Raw genomic sequence first — 14,271 nt, 5'->3', positions numbered from 1 at the left:
ATTGGATGATATTTGCAGAGCACCACCATGAGCCAGTCATGGAGATGAGCAGTATATGCCAGCCTTGAAGCGGGCGCATTAACAGCAAGGGAGACAAGCAAACAAAACACAATGAGGGAGGTTTCCTGAGGATGCTCAAGACTCACACAGCACAGAGGAAGAGTATCCACCACCCAGCTTGGGACAGGACTTGTCATAGAGAGGGTGAAGCATGAGCTGAGTCTTGAAAGACTAGAAATTAGCTAAACTACAAGGAGGAGAAGGAGTTTCCTGTCAAGAAGAACAGGTTATACAAAAGCACAGAGACTAGAAAGAATATCACATTCAAAGAACTGCAAATAGTCTGGAAAGGTTGTCACGTGGGGTAGGAGAGGAGGGCAGGGGATTCCAGGTGGGCCCAGCTTGCCACACTCAGGAGCTTGAACTTACCCACAAAGGAGGCGGGCAACCAGTAATGGGTTTTGTGCAAGGGCTTCATGTCACGAGATTTGCTTTTTGGAGATACTTCTGTGGCTGATGTGTGAGGAAGGGATGGATGAAGTTTCCATGGCAATCAGGAAAACCAATTAGCAGATGATTCAAATGGCCTAGGGGAAAAGGGAGGAGGACTTGAACTACTGTGCAGTAGTAGAAATGGAGAGAAATAACAGATCCCAGGCACTCAAGGAGCACTCAAACTGAGCCCTTCAAAGAACCTATGGTAGGTGATAGTTGGATAGAGTGTGAGTCCTGGGGTAGCATTGTCTGGGAAAATACTTTCTGGTTGAAACAGGGAAGTGGGTCAGCAGAAATGGAGGGCTTCTACTTTTTACTTTAAATACTTTTATAATATTTGGAACTTTGAAAATGAGCAGATATATTAGCAAAAAGCCTAAAAGGGATATTTTTGAAATCCCTACTAGTTCTAACATACAACTTTCAGCTTGCACACACCATCAATTACCTTTGATAGCACCTTTTTGGAACTATCATCCCAAATAACAGTCCTTGTAAAAACCTATTTTGAAAAACGGGCCTTGTACAATAGCCTCATAGATGCTTCGTGGTAGATTTTCTAACATTCTAATGTCAGGGAGTGAAAGGAATCCTGTTAGAAGTTGGTAAATTCTGTAATTTCTATTCATGGTATTAAAGTTTTGCCTTCACACAAAAGTTTAACACCTTTACACAATCAGACTTCCTCATTTTACATTGCTCAGTGATTAGAGGAAATCAGCCACCCAGAGCCTGGATCTTAGACTTGACCAAGGCACCCAACAAATCCTGAGTGGCCTTGCTAAGAACTTCTTCTCCCAGAAGACAGAAAATTCAGTTCCAGCCAAGAAGGGGGAAGCAGTTGAAGAAGTGAAATTAACAAAGTCCTGGAAGGAAATGACCAAATCATCTTCGATTGTGTAATAACCAGAGAGTAGAATACAGACATTTTGGGAGAGAAGCATTTTATCATAGCTTTTAGAAGAGAAGTATTTTTCAGCATCATAAACACACAATTCCAAGCATAGATACCTTCAAGGGATTGTTTTTGACAGTTATGGCAAAGTCGTAAGGAAGAATAAAAGGACAAAGGAAATCCTCCAGCAACAAAGCTGCCACTTGTAGATGAGAAAGTGAACAGGAATAAGGAAGAAGCTCAGAAAAGGGAAGAGCGATCACTAAAAATGCTGATTTGGAAAGTCCCAGTGCTACCCTGAGAGGAGAAACAAATTCACACAGCACGTCACCGCCAGAAGAAGAAAGGAGGGAAGATAGGGGAACAGAGAGTATCCCAATCCTAAAAGGACAATGTGGAAACACTTAGGGGCAGAGGTGAATCTGCCAGGCCAATGTAGTTTAGAATGTCATTCGATCACTGAGAATGAAAAAGGAGTCTGCCGATGGGCACTGTGTGGACAGGAGGAGACGGGGCAATAAACATTTGTAACAATTAAAAGTGAGAAATAAAGATCTAGTTTGGGTTCAATTAGCCCATGTTTGAGACATAGTTCCACCATTTACTGTTTGTGTGGTCTTAAATAAGTTATTGTCTCAATCTCAGTTTTTGCATAGGTCAAATGGTTCAATATTATCTACTTTAAAGGTCATTATGAAGAGTTAATAAGATAATGAGGAAAAAAGGTACCTGGCACTTAGTAGGTGCTCAATAAAGGATGGCTTTTTTTTAAGTATTGCTTCTAAATTTGTATGTAAGAAAAAAATGATATAATACAATGATATAAGACAGGGGCTCGCAGGACAAGTCCAGCCACACCCATTCATTTATATATTATCTGACTGCTTTTCTGAAACAATGCAAGGTTGAGTAGTTGTACCTGAAACATTTATTATCTGGCCCTTTACAGAAAATGTTTCCAGACACTGGATAAGTGGTACCAGAGCCCCCTCTGTTTGTGGTCCCCTCTCTTATACCCATTAGGTGTGAGAAAAGACATAGAGTAGGAAAGCCCTGCCATCCATCTTATCCACACAGGGGCTTTTTCGATGGATCCAAAGGAAAGACAAGGTCTTATTGGCCTCCCAGAACTGGCATAACAACTCAGACATCAGGGAAAAGTCATTGGAGACCACATAGCTCACCAGCCCCAGCCACCTGCTCATATATCTAAGCCCTCCTTGTTCTAGACCAGGGAGGAGAATGGAATGTCTGTTGGACTCTGCATGTCCCCAGTCTGAGAACCTGGATCCAAGAGGGAGAAGAGGCCCATTGGAGATGATGCCATAAAAGGAAGTGGATGCAATATGCTAAAAATCATAGTGCCTATACCCAAAAAATCCCAGAAGCAGAAGGGAAAGGAGAGAAATATCCACAGAGACAGGTGTGGGTACACACAACACGTTTCATACTTTAAGATCCCAGAGGGATTTATGGAAATGATAAAAGAAAATGAGACTCATAAGAACAATGTTGGAAGCCAGTGCCAAGAATGAGATGGGGCTTGGGGAAAATGGTGGGGGCAGATTGTTTAGTTCCGTTCTAAACAAGAGGGTGAACAAGGAATGAACAGCTCACTGCAAAGAATAGACACCACTACATGTACACACGATTATATAGTAACTAACCCATGATTATTTTGCTTGTCTTCTTGTTCAAAATGATTGAAGACCAATGAGATGAGATCAACCTTGATAACTGGCTGGGAAGCCCATGATGAGACACAAGATGGTGCCAGGGCACTTGCTGCTTTGAATAAATGTCAGTCCCCTGTCTTGGAAGAATGACCTGCCAGGGTAAAAAGGAACTTGCAGCTGAGAAAGGCTTTAGTGACTCAAGAGTTGAATAATTCCCCAAAAGCTGGAGCATCCTGGCATTTCCAGCTCCCCATCTCTGCTTGTTCCACTTCCATGAGGCTACATCACCATCTACATCATCATCACTCTTCCACTCCCTCCCTTAGTGCCAATTATGTCTATAGCGAGATATTTTCTGCCCATTGGGGATCAGAAGGAAGTGCTGTGGCCTGAGCGGTCTCCTTGGGAAGACAGGATCTGATACACACATTGCACAACCTGTCTGTTTGACATAAGAGGTTTCACTTCCTGAGATGGATGGGATGATAGCAGGTTTGGGTCCAGCTTACAGGGCCAGGATGAGACATGGCAGAACTGTGCAGACTGCTACGTCAGGGGGCATTGCCCCGTGGCTCCAAAATTTCCCTTGAGTGAAAGCATCAGGGACTCATGCAACCTGGATACTAGTGCTGCTTCAACCACACTGTGACATTGGATGAGTCACTTCATCCCTCCTAGCCTTGATTTCTTCATCTGCTGTTCACATTCAAATAGCTATTCATGTCTTCATCTCTGTGGTCCCACTAGATCCCACCGGACAATCATTAGGGCTCCCCTCAGCTGGCAGATTCTGAGGTCCTGGATGCTACAATTGGAAGATGGAGAAGTAGAAGCTCAAGGTTTCTGACCTGTATCCCAAGTCCCAGAAGTAGAATGGACTAACTCAGAGTTGATGCTCTGGTCCCTTGCATATCTCCCTTCCTGTCACTGGCTTTGATCCTCCTTTGCTCAGCTTATAATCACATCAACAGACCAAGGACATCTCTGTGTTCCGTCAGGAGAGTCCACAGAGCCACCAGCCCTCCAGACCCTGCTGGTTGCTGCATAAAGACTCTGAGGAAGGATTTGAGGCTGCCGTGATCGTGCAATGAATGCATGAGTGCACCACTGCACTCCAGCCTGGGGAAAAAGCTAGATCCTGTCTAGGAGAGAGAGAGAGAGAGAAAGAGAAAGAGAGAGAGAGAAGGGAGGGAGAGACAAAGAAAAAGAGAGAGAGGGAGGGAGGGAGAAAGAAGGAGAGAGAGAAAAGAAAAGAAAAGAAAAGAAAGAAGAAAGAAAGAAAGAAAGAAAGAAAGAAAGAAAGAAAGAAAGAAAGAAAGAAAGAAAGAAAGAAAGAAAGAAAGAAAGAAAGAAAAGAAAGAAAGAGAAGAAAGAAAGAAAGAAAGAAAGAAAGAAAGAAAGAAAGAAAGAAAGAAAGAAAGAAAGAAAAGAAAGAAAGAAAGAAAGAAAGAAAGAAAGAAAGAAAGAAAGAAAGAAAGAAAGAAAGAAAGAAAGAAAGAAAGAAAAAGAGACTCTGAGAAAGGTGGTAGTTCCTACAACGGGGGAACCAGTGGTTAATTTGCAAAGTGGATCCTGTGGTGGCAAAACAGAGGAGTCCCCTAGGCCACCCAGACAGGGTCTTTAGCTATCTGCAGGACCAGATACCAAATTTCATTAGGGCTCAGTGTTAGGAATGGATTATTGCTTATCGAATTTACAGGAAACTAACATGTTGAATAGCTTTTAGATTTCCTGTGGAAAATATAACTTTCTAAAGATGGAGTTCTTGTGACTGCCTCCTGATATCAAGATACTGGGAGCCAAATTAAAACTCAGAAGGCTGCTTGGTGAGCAAGTCCATGAAATGCTCTTTGTCCCACAGTAGAGCCTATTTCCCTCATGCCTCAAATACCTGCACAAGGGCTCACTCCCTTGGATAAAGCAGAGCGAGCACGATACCTGGCACATACTAATTTGAATAAAAATGCTGTCAAATTCCCATTCACCCATTCAAGCAGCAAACTCTACCACCTGAATGTACCTGCCAGGCACTGTGCTAGACTTGGCTCAAAAAGATTTCATAGCTTCCCGGAGCAGCCAGAACGGGGAGCAAGGTTTCAATTCAGTGCTGTAAGTGCTATAAGAAGTGTTACAGGCCGGGCGCAGTGGCTCATGCCTGTAATCCCAACACTTTGGGAGACCGAAGCGGGCGGATCACAAGGTCAGGAGATCGAGACCATCCTGGCTAACATGGTGAAACCCCGTCTCTACTAAAAATACGAAAAATTAGCCGGGTGTGGTGGTGGGTGCCCGTAGTCCCAGCTGCTGGGGAGGCTGAGGCAGGAGAATGGCGTGAACCCAGGAGGCCGAGCTTGCAGTGAGCCAAGATCACGCCACTCCACTCCAGCGTGGGCGACAGAGTGAGACTCTGTCTCAGAAAAAAAAGAAAAAAAAGAAGTGTTACAATGCAGACCTGTCAAAGAGGAAAAGGAGGGTGTTCCTAGACTCCAGGCACTGTTCATAACCTGGACTCTCGTTCATTCTACAAATGGAAGGCTCCCCTGGGCAGTACCCTGGAGCAGGCACTTAGCTGGTGTCTCGGTTAAAGAGAAACTGATAACTCTTGGTATTACCAAGAGATAGAGTCTCAGATGGATATTCTTACAGAAACAATATTCCACTTTTCAGAGTTCACCAAAAAATCATTTTAGGCAGAGATCATCTGGCACTGATCAGGTTTATCCATGAGATTGGCTAGGGTCACAGCACCTGGTCTTGCAGGGTTGTGTGAGCTTATCTCCAGGGTTGCCCCAACTCTATCAGGAGCCTGAACCCTGCATACTGTATGTTCCCTGCCCCATCCAAGAAAGGTCAAGTGTCTCCCCAGAGGCTCCTGCAATTGACAGAGAGCTCCTGAGGCAGAGAACAGCACCCAAGGTAGAGACCCCTACCCTCAATCCAGACAGGGAGGGCTACTGCCCCTTCATTGTACCCATTTATCCATCTCTAAGTGGGAACATTCCTAAACTTAAGTACAAAGAAGTGAATGAAGAAAAGTATTTGCATGTATAAATCTGTGTGTCTTCCACTTTGTCCCAGATGTCCTAAATTTAAACATTCTTCTAACCTAGGAAAATCCAGTATTTTAATGTGGACATCAACTGCACAATGGCTGTCAGAAAAACAATGCGTATTTGCATAGTGATACATTTGCAAAATGTGTCATAGTTTGCTCCTTGCCCTTCCACGAACCAGAGAATTATTTCAGTTTATTAGTCCCCTCCCCTAGTAGCTTCCACCAATACTCTTTTCTTTTCCCCTTTCCTTTAACTTGATTGTGAAATCAGGTATTCAACAGAGAAATTTCTCAGACCCCTACTTCTGCTTTTGAAAGCCATAAAACAGCGAGGGAGAAACTGGCAGACAGCAAACCTCTTCGAGGCAGAAGGCACAACAGACTGCTCTGGGATCCTCCTCAGCAATCTTCATTGCTCAAGTATGACTTTAATTCTTCCTTACAACTAGGTGCTAAGGGAGTCTCTCTGTCTCTCTTCCTCTTTGTGTGTATCTCTTTCTCTCTCTCTCTCTCTCCCCACCCCCCCATCCTCCCTCTTTTCCTCCCTCCCTCTCTGCCTCCCTCTCTCAGCTTTTTGCAGAAATGCCAGGTGTAATATAATGCTTATGACTGGGGAAATATTCTGGGAATGAATACTGCTTATCTAGCAGCTGACACCCTAAAGGTTAGCGTCGAAACCTCTGCTCCAGCTCTCCTAGCAAATACATTGCTAGCTGGGGTTTGGTTTAGTAAATGCTTTTCTCTACACCCAAAGGACTTCTCTTTCACACATTCATTCATTCACTCAGAGATCACTTATTTGCATGCCTGCCACGTACTGGATGCTGAGAGAAATCACACGTGAATGTAGCCGTCATGGGGAAGTCACTCATTTTCTCCTTTTTACACAGGTGTCTGAAGTAGCCATGGCAGAAGTACCTGAACTCGCCAGTGAAATGATGGCTTACTACAGGTCAGTGGGGACACTGAGACAAGTCACATGAGCAGGGCTCCTCTTTCAAGAGTAGAGTGTTATCTGTGCTTGGAGACAATATTTTCCCCCTAAATTGCCTCTTTCAGTGGCAAACAGGGTTCCAAGTAAACCTGGTTGAAACACTACTTTCCCATTATAAGTCCCTCCAGCCTTGGGGCCTGGAGGCTATCCAGAAGTGTTGTTGCAAGGGCCTCCTGCACAGGCAAATGGGGAGAAAAGATTCCAAGCTGACAATACAAGGAACCCCTTTGCAAAGTGTGGCTTGGAGGGAGAAGGAGAGCTCAGATTTTAGCTGACTCTGCTGGGCTAGAGGTTAGGCCTCAAGATCCAACAGGGAGCCCCCAGGGTGCCCACCTGCCAGGCCTAGAATCTGCCTTCTAGACTGTTCTGCGCATATCACTGTGGAACTTGCCAGGTGTTTTCAGGCAGCTTTGAGAGACAGGCTGTTTGCAGTTTCTTATGAACAGTCAAGTCTTGTACACAGGGAAGGAAAAATAAACCTGTTTAGAAGATATAATTGAGACATGTCCCTGTTTTTATTACAGCGGCAACGAGGATGACTTGTTCTTTGACGTCGATGGCCCTAAACAGATGAAGGTAAGACTGTGGGTTTAGCTCCCAACCCAACGAAGGGCTCTAACACAGGGAAAGCTCAAAGAAAAGAGTGCTGAGCCACTTTGATGCCATGGCATTTTGTTTTAGAACAACTTTAACCTCTTCCAGTGAGACACAGGACGCACCACTTGCTGACCTGGCCACCTGGTCACCGCATCATCATAGTCACTCACTAACAGTGGTGGTGGTGGCCACACTTGGTGGTGACAGGGAAGGAGTAGTGTTAAGGCTTCCCATTTCGTAGTAAGAAGACAGCCAAGTCTTCAACACAAATTTGATTCTCCTTTTAGGAGATGGGTTCAGCCTATGCCAATCACTTGAGTTAAACTCTGAAATCAAGAGATGATCTTGAGAACTAACATATGTCTACCCCTTTTGAGTAGAATAGTTTTTTGCTCCATGGGGTGAAGCTTATAGCAACAAGACATAGATGATGTAAACAAAAAGATTAATTGAGACTTGAAAGAAAACCATTCACTTGCTGTGTGACCTTGACAAGTCATTTTACCCTCTTTGGACCTCATCTGAAAAATAAAGGGCTGAGCTGGATGATCTCTGAGATGCCAGCATCCAACCTTCAGTTCTGAAATATTTTCAGTTGTAGCTAAGGGCATTTGGGCAGCAAATGAGCATTTTTCAGACTCATCCTTACAGAGAGCCATGTTATATTCCTGCCGTCCCTTCTGTTTTATATGATGCTCGGTAACCTTTCTAGGTGGCCCAGCCATCAGCCTATATAGGGCAGTTGTGCAGGTTAGGAGGCAGCCACTTTTCTCTGGCTTTATTTTATTCCAGTTTGTGACAGCCTCCCCTAGCCTCATAATCCAGTCCTCAGTCTTGTTAAAAACACATTTCTTTAAAAGTCCTAAGACTGGCATAACTGGTTGGCTCCAGCTGTAGGAGGAGCCCATTGGCTTGTCTGCCTGGCCTTTGCCCCCATTGCCTTTTCCAGCAGCTTGGCTCTGCTCCAGGCAGGAAATTCTCTCCTGCTCACTTCCATTTGTGCACTTAGAGGTCTCTTTAACTGTCTTTCAAGCCTTTGAACCATTATCATGCCTTGAGGCAACCTCAGTTAAGACTTAATACTGAGCTTCTCTGAATAAGAGGAAAGTGGTAATATTTCACAAAAAGTAACTACTCTTACAGGATTTGCAGAATGCCTATGAGACAGTGTTATGAAAAAGAAAAAAAAGGAATGGCGTAGAAAAACTGAATACTTGCTGAGTGAGCATAGGTGAATGGAAAATGTGATGGTCATCAGCATGATAAAGCAAATCATAGTGTCACAGCATTAGGGATACAAAAAGATATAGAAAAGGTACACATGTATGGTGTAGGTGGGGCATGTACAAAAAAGATGAACAAGGTAGAAATGGGATTTATTCTAAAAGAATAGCCTGTAAGGTGAGAGAAAGCTCACATTCTAGTCCTGAGTCTGCCTCTAACCTGCCATGTGCTCTTGAGTACACCCTTAACCTCCTTGAGCTTCAGAGAGGGATCATCTTTTTATTTTATTTTATTATTTTTATTTTATTTTATTTTATTTTATGACACGGAGTCTCACTCTGTTGCCCAGGCTGGAGGGCAATGGTACAATCTCGGCTTACTGCAAACTCCGCCTCCCAAGTTCAAGCGATTCTCGTGCCTCAGTCTCTTGAATAGTTGGGATTACAGGTGTGCCCCACCACACCCAGCTAATTTTTGTATTTTTAGTAGAGAAGGGGTTTCACCATGTTGGCCAGGCTGGTTTTGAACTCCTGACCTCAAATGATTCGCCCACCTTGGCCTCCCAAAGTGCTTGGATTATAGGCATGAGCCACCACGCCTGGCCCAGAGAGGGATGATCTTCAGAAGCTCAGGATTCTTTCAATCCCCTTCCTCCTCTCTGAGCTTTGTCCTCTCTGATGTCAAAGCACGGTTCCTGGCAGGACCACCTCACCAGGTTCCCTCCCTCACTCTCTCTGCAGTGCTCCTTCCAGGATCTAGACCTCTGCCCTCTGGATGGCGGCATCCAGCTACAAATCTCCCACGAGCACTACAACGAGGGCTTCCGGCAGGCCGTGTCGGTTGTTGTAGCCATGGAGAAGCTAAGGAAGATGCTGGTTCCCTGCCCACAGATCTTCCAGGACAATGACCTGAGCACCTTGATTCCCTTCATCTTTGAAGAAGGTACTTAGCCAAGAGCAGGCAGTAGATCTCCACTTGTGTCCTCTTGGAAGTCATCATGCACCAGCCAACTCAATTCCCCCAGAGCCGAAGCCCTTTAAAGGTAGAAGGCCCAGCAGGGAGAAAAAACAAAGAAGGCTGGAAACCAAAGCAATCATCTATTTAGTGGAAACTATTATTAAAGAAGATCTTGATTGCTACTGACATTTGCAACTCCCTCACTCTTTCTCAGGGGCCTTTCACTTACATTGTCACCACGATGTTCAGATGTTGGTAACCTCCCTGTGGGCTAGTGGTATGACCATCACCATTTTACCTGAGTAGCTCTGTTGCTCGTCCACAGTGAGCAGTAAAAGAGCTGAAGCTGGAACCCATGTCTAATAGTGTCAGGTCCAGTGTTCTTAGTCACCCCACTCCCGGCTTCGTCCTCACCGGTGTTGTCATCAGACTTTGACTGTATATGCTCAGGTGTCCTCCAAGAAATCAATTCTGCTGCCTCACCTCACGAGGCCTGCCCTTCTGATTTTATACCTAAACAACATGTGCTCCACATTTCAGAACCTGTCTTCCTCGACACACGCAATAACGACGCTTGTGTGCATGATGCACCTGTACGATCACTGCACTGCACACTCCGGGATGCACAGCTCAAAAGCTTGGTGATGTCTGGTCCATATGAACTGAAAGCTCTCCACCTCCAGGGACAGGATCTGGAGCAACAAGGTAAATGGAAACATCCTGGTTTCCCTGCCTGGCCTCCTGGCAGCTTGCTAATTCTCCATGTTTTAAACAAAGTAGAAAGTGAATTTAAGGCAAATGATCAACACAAGTGAAAAGAAACATTAAAAAAGAATATACAAACTTTGGTCCTAGAAATGGCACATTTGATTGCACTGGCCAGTGCATTTGTCAACAGGAGTGTGACCCTGAGAAATTAGACGGCTCAAGCACTCCCAGGACCATGTCCACCCAAGTCTCTTGGGCATAGTGCAATGTCAATTCTTCCACAATATGGTGTCATTTGATGGACAAGGCCTAACTGCCTGTGGGTTCTCTCTTCCTGTTGTTGAGGCTGAAACAAGAGTGCTGGAGCGATAATGTGTCCATCCCCCTCCCCAGCCTTGCCCCCTTGCCCCAACATCCGTCCCACCCAATGCCAGGTGGTTCCTTGTAGGGAAATTTTACTGCCCAGCAGGAACTTATATCTCTCCGCTATAACTGGCAAATGTTTCAAGTGCGGTGAGCCCATCATGAGCTGTGGTGATCTTCCTGGCATCGTGCCACAGTAGCCAAAGCCTGTGCACAGAGGTGTGGGCAACTAAGGCTGCTGACCTTGAAAGGCAGCCTCACTCAGGGCGAAGCTATTTGCTCTCAGCCAGGCCAAGAAAATCCTGTTTCTTCGGAATCGGGTAGTAAGAGTGATCCCAGGGCCTCCAACTGACACTGCTGTGACTGAGGAAGATCAAAATGAGTGTCTCTCTTTGGAGCCACTTTCCCAGCTCAGCCTCTCCTCTCCCAGTTTCTTCCCACGGGCTACTCTCTGTTCCTGAAACAGTTCTGGTGCCTGATTTCCGGCAGAAGTACAGCTTCACCTCTTTCCTTGCCTTGCACATTGATCAAGTCGTACTGCTCCTGTGGATGCGCACATTGCCAGCCAGTGACACAATGGCTTCCTTCCTTCCTTCCTTCAGCATTTAAGACGCAGACCCTCTTTCATTCTCCATTTCCACTTCTATGAGGCTCTGAGAAACCCTCAGGCCTTTGAGGGGAAACCCTAAATCAATGAAATGACCCTGCTATTGTCTGTGAGAAGTCAAGTTATCCTGTCTCTTAGGCCAAGGAACCTCACTGTGGGTTCCCACAGAGGATACCAAATTACATGTCTCCTACTCATGGGGCCCAGGGGTTGGGCTGACCCTGCACTGCTGTGTCCCTAACCACAAGACCCCCTTCTTTCTTCAGTGGTGTTCTCCATGTCCTTTGTACAAGGAGAAGAAAGTAATGACAAAATACCTGTGGCCTTGGGCCTCAAGGCAAAGAATCTGTACCTGTCCTGTGTGTTGAAAGATGATAAGCCCACGCTACAGCTGGAGGTAAGTGAATGCTATGGAATGAAGCCCTTCTCAGTCTCCAGCTATCACTTATAACCACCTTCTATCACTCACAACCACCTTCTCCCCGCCCCCATCCCTAGGAAAAGCTGGGAACAGGTCTATTTGACAATGTTGCATTAATGTAAATAAATTTAACATAATTTTTAAGTGCATGCAACTTTCAATCCTGCTGCAGAAAATTAAATCATTTTTCTGATGTTATCGTATCCTACCATAGTTATGACCCCAACAGATTATATATTGTCAGGGCTGCTCTCATTTGATAGACACTTTGGGAAATAAATGACTTAAAGGATCCCATTGTCACATCCTCTCCACTCCCAAAATCACCACCACTATCACCTCCAGCTTTCCCAGCAAAAGCTACATTTCCAAGTTGATGTCATTCTAGGACCATAGGGAAAAATACAGTAAAAAGCCCCTGGAAAATAGGTACTTCAAGAAGCTCTAGCCTAATTTTCACTTAAAAAAAAATTCACCTACATTATGCTCCTCAGCATTTGGCACTAAGCTTTAGAAAAGAAGAAGAGCTCTTTTAGTAACCACACAGAAAGTTGGGGGCCCAGTTCTAACTCAGGAGTCCTGATCCTGTGACCCGCTCATCAGTTTCCTCTCTGGCCAACCCAAAGAACATCTTTCCCATGGCATCTTTGTCCCTTGCCTCACAAAAATTCTTCTTTCTCTTTTGCTGCAGAGTGTAGATCCCAAAAACTACCCAAAGAAGAAGATGGAAAAGCGATTTGTCTTCAACAAGATAGAAATCAATAACAAGCTGGAATTCGAGTCTGCCCAATTCCCCAACTGGTACATCAGCACCTCTCAAGCGGAAAACATGCCCGTCTTCCTGGGAGGGACCAGAGGTGGCCAGGATATAACTGACTTCACCATGCAATTTGCGTCTTGAGGGCTGTACCCAGAAGGTCCTGTGCTGAATGTCGACTCAATCCATAGGACGGGCAGAAAGGGAACAGAAAGGTTTTGAGTGTGGCTAGAGCCTGGACTTCCCTGTTGTCTACACCAGTGCCCAACTGCCTGCCTTAGGATAGTGCTAAGAAGATCTCCTGTCCATCAGCCAGGACAGTCAGCTCCCTCCTTTCAGGGCCAATCCTCAGCCCCTTTGTTGAGCCAGGCCTCTCTTACCTCTCCCACTCACTTAAGCCCACCTGACAGAAACCATGGCCACATGTGGTTCTAAGAAACCCTCTGTTCTTTGCTCCCACATTCTGATGAGCAACTGCTTCCCTATTTATTTATTTGTTTATTTTATTGATTGTTCTATTTAATTTATTCAAGGGGGGCAAGAAATAGCAGTGTCTGTAATAGAGCCCAGTTTTTATAGCTATTCAATTCAACCTGGACTGGTGAGCTCTCTTTAAATCAAGTCCTTTACTTAAGACTGCAAATATATAAGCTTAGATTATTTAAATGGGAATATTTATAAATGAGCAAATATGACCATACTATTCAACGGTTCTGAAATAAACTTCACTGTTTAAAAAAAAAAAAAAAGGTATTTCCTGATCATTGACTTGTCTTGGATTTGACCCTGAACAGTAAAGATAAACAGGGCTGTGAGAGTTCTTGGGGGACTAGAAGCCCACTCCCTATTGCTGAGTGCTGCAAAGTACCTAGAAACATCCTTGGCCACCGAAGACTATCCTCCTCACCCATCCCCTTTATTTCTGGTGTTCAACAAAAGGATATTCAGTGCACATCTGGAACAGGATCAGCTGAAGCGCTGCAGGGAGTCAGGATTGGTAGTAACAGCTACCAGTGATTTCTCTGTCAATGCACCAAACATCTGTTGAGCAAGGGCTATGTACTAGGAGCTGGGAGTGCAGAGACAAGAAGGGTAACAAGTTCCTCCTCAGGAGAGGCAGATAGGTACAAGCAACAACAAGGCAACATGACAAGTAGAGTAAGATAAAATACAAAAGGAGTATCCAGGAAGGAGTGAGGAGAGTGACATAAGAATCTTGCCATCTTGCCTAAAGGGATAAACAGAAAATTTCCCCACATGGGCCGGGCAAAGTGGCTTACGCCTGTAATCCCAGCACTTTGGGTGGCAGAGGCAGGAAGATCGCTTGAGCCCAGGAGTTCAAGACCAGCCTGGACAACATAGTAAGACCCCCATCTCTACAAAAAAATAAATAAAACAATCTGCTAGGCATGCTGGCATGCACCTGTAGTCCTAGCTAGTTGGGAAGCTGACACTAGAGGATTGCTTGAGCCCAGAAGTTCAAGATTGCAGTGAGCTATGATCATACCACTGCACTCCAGCC

The 14,271-nt window shown here is 45.0% G+C and overlaps 1 protein-coding gene and 1 long non-coding RNA gene across 3 annotated transcripts in view; one reads left to right on the top strand and one right to left on the bottom strand.

Annotated features, from left to right (window-relative positions):
• The window catches only part of LOC123568343 (uncharacterized), an 85,197-nt gene that overhangs the window by 6,894 nt on the left and 64,032 nt on the right, over positions 1-14,271 (bottom strand). For both annotated transcript variants that reach the window (XR_006691595.2, XR_012422048.1), the window contains exon 3: positions 430-587. This is a non-coding gene — a long non-coding RNA (uncharacterized lncRNA). The remainder of the gene's footprint in view (positions 1-429; positions 588-14,271) is intronic.
• Positions 6,436-13,177, top strand: IL1B (interleukin 1 beta). The gene is given in 7 exon segments (NM_001283569.1): positions 6,436-6,541; positions 7,012-7,073; positions 7,640-7,691; positions 9,677-9,878; positions 10,434-10,598; positions 11,838-11,968; positions 12,684-13,177. Coding segments are annotated over 6 exon segments (807 nt in total). The 5' UTR covers positions 6,436-6,541; positions 7,012-7,026; the 3' UTR covers positions 12,894-13,177.

This window comes from Macaca fascicularis, chromosome 13, assembly GCF_037993035.2.
Source record: "Macaca fascicularis isolate 582-1 chromosome 13, T2T-MFA8v1.1".
Lineage (NCBI taxonomy): Eukaryota > Metazoa > Chordata > Mammalia > Primates > Cercopithecidae > Macaca > Macaca fascicularis.
This window is presented reverse-complemented; position numbering and strand designations above follow the sequence as displayed.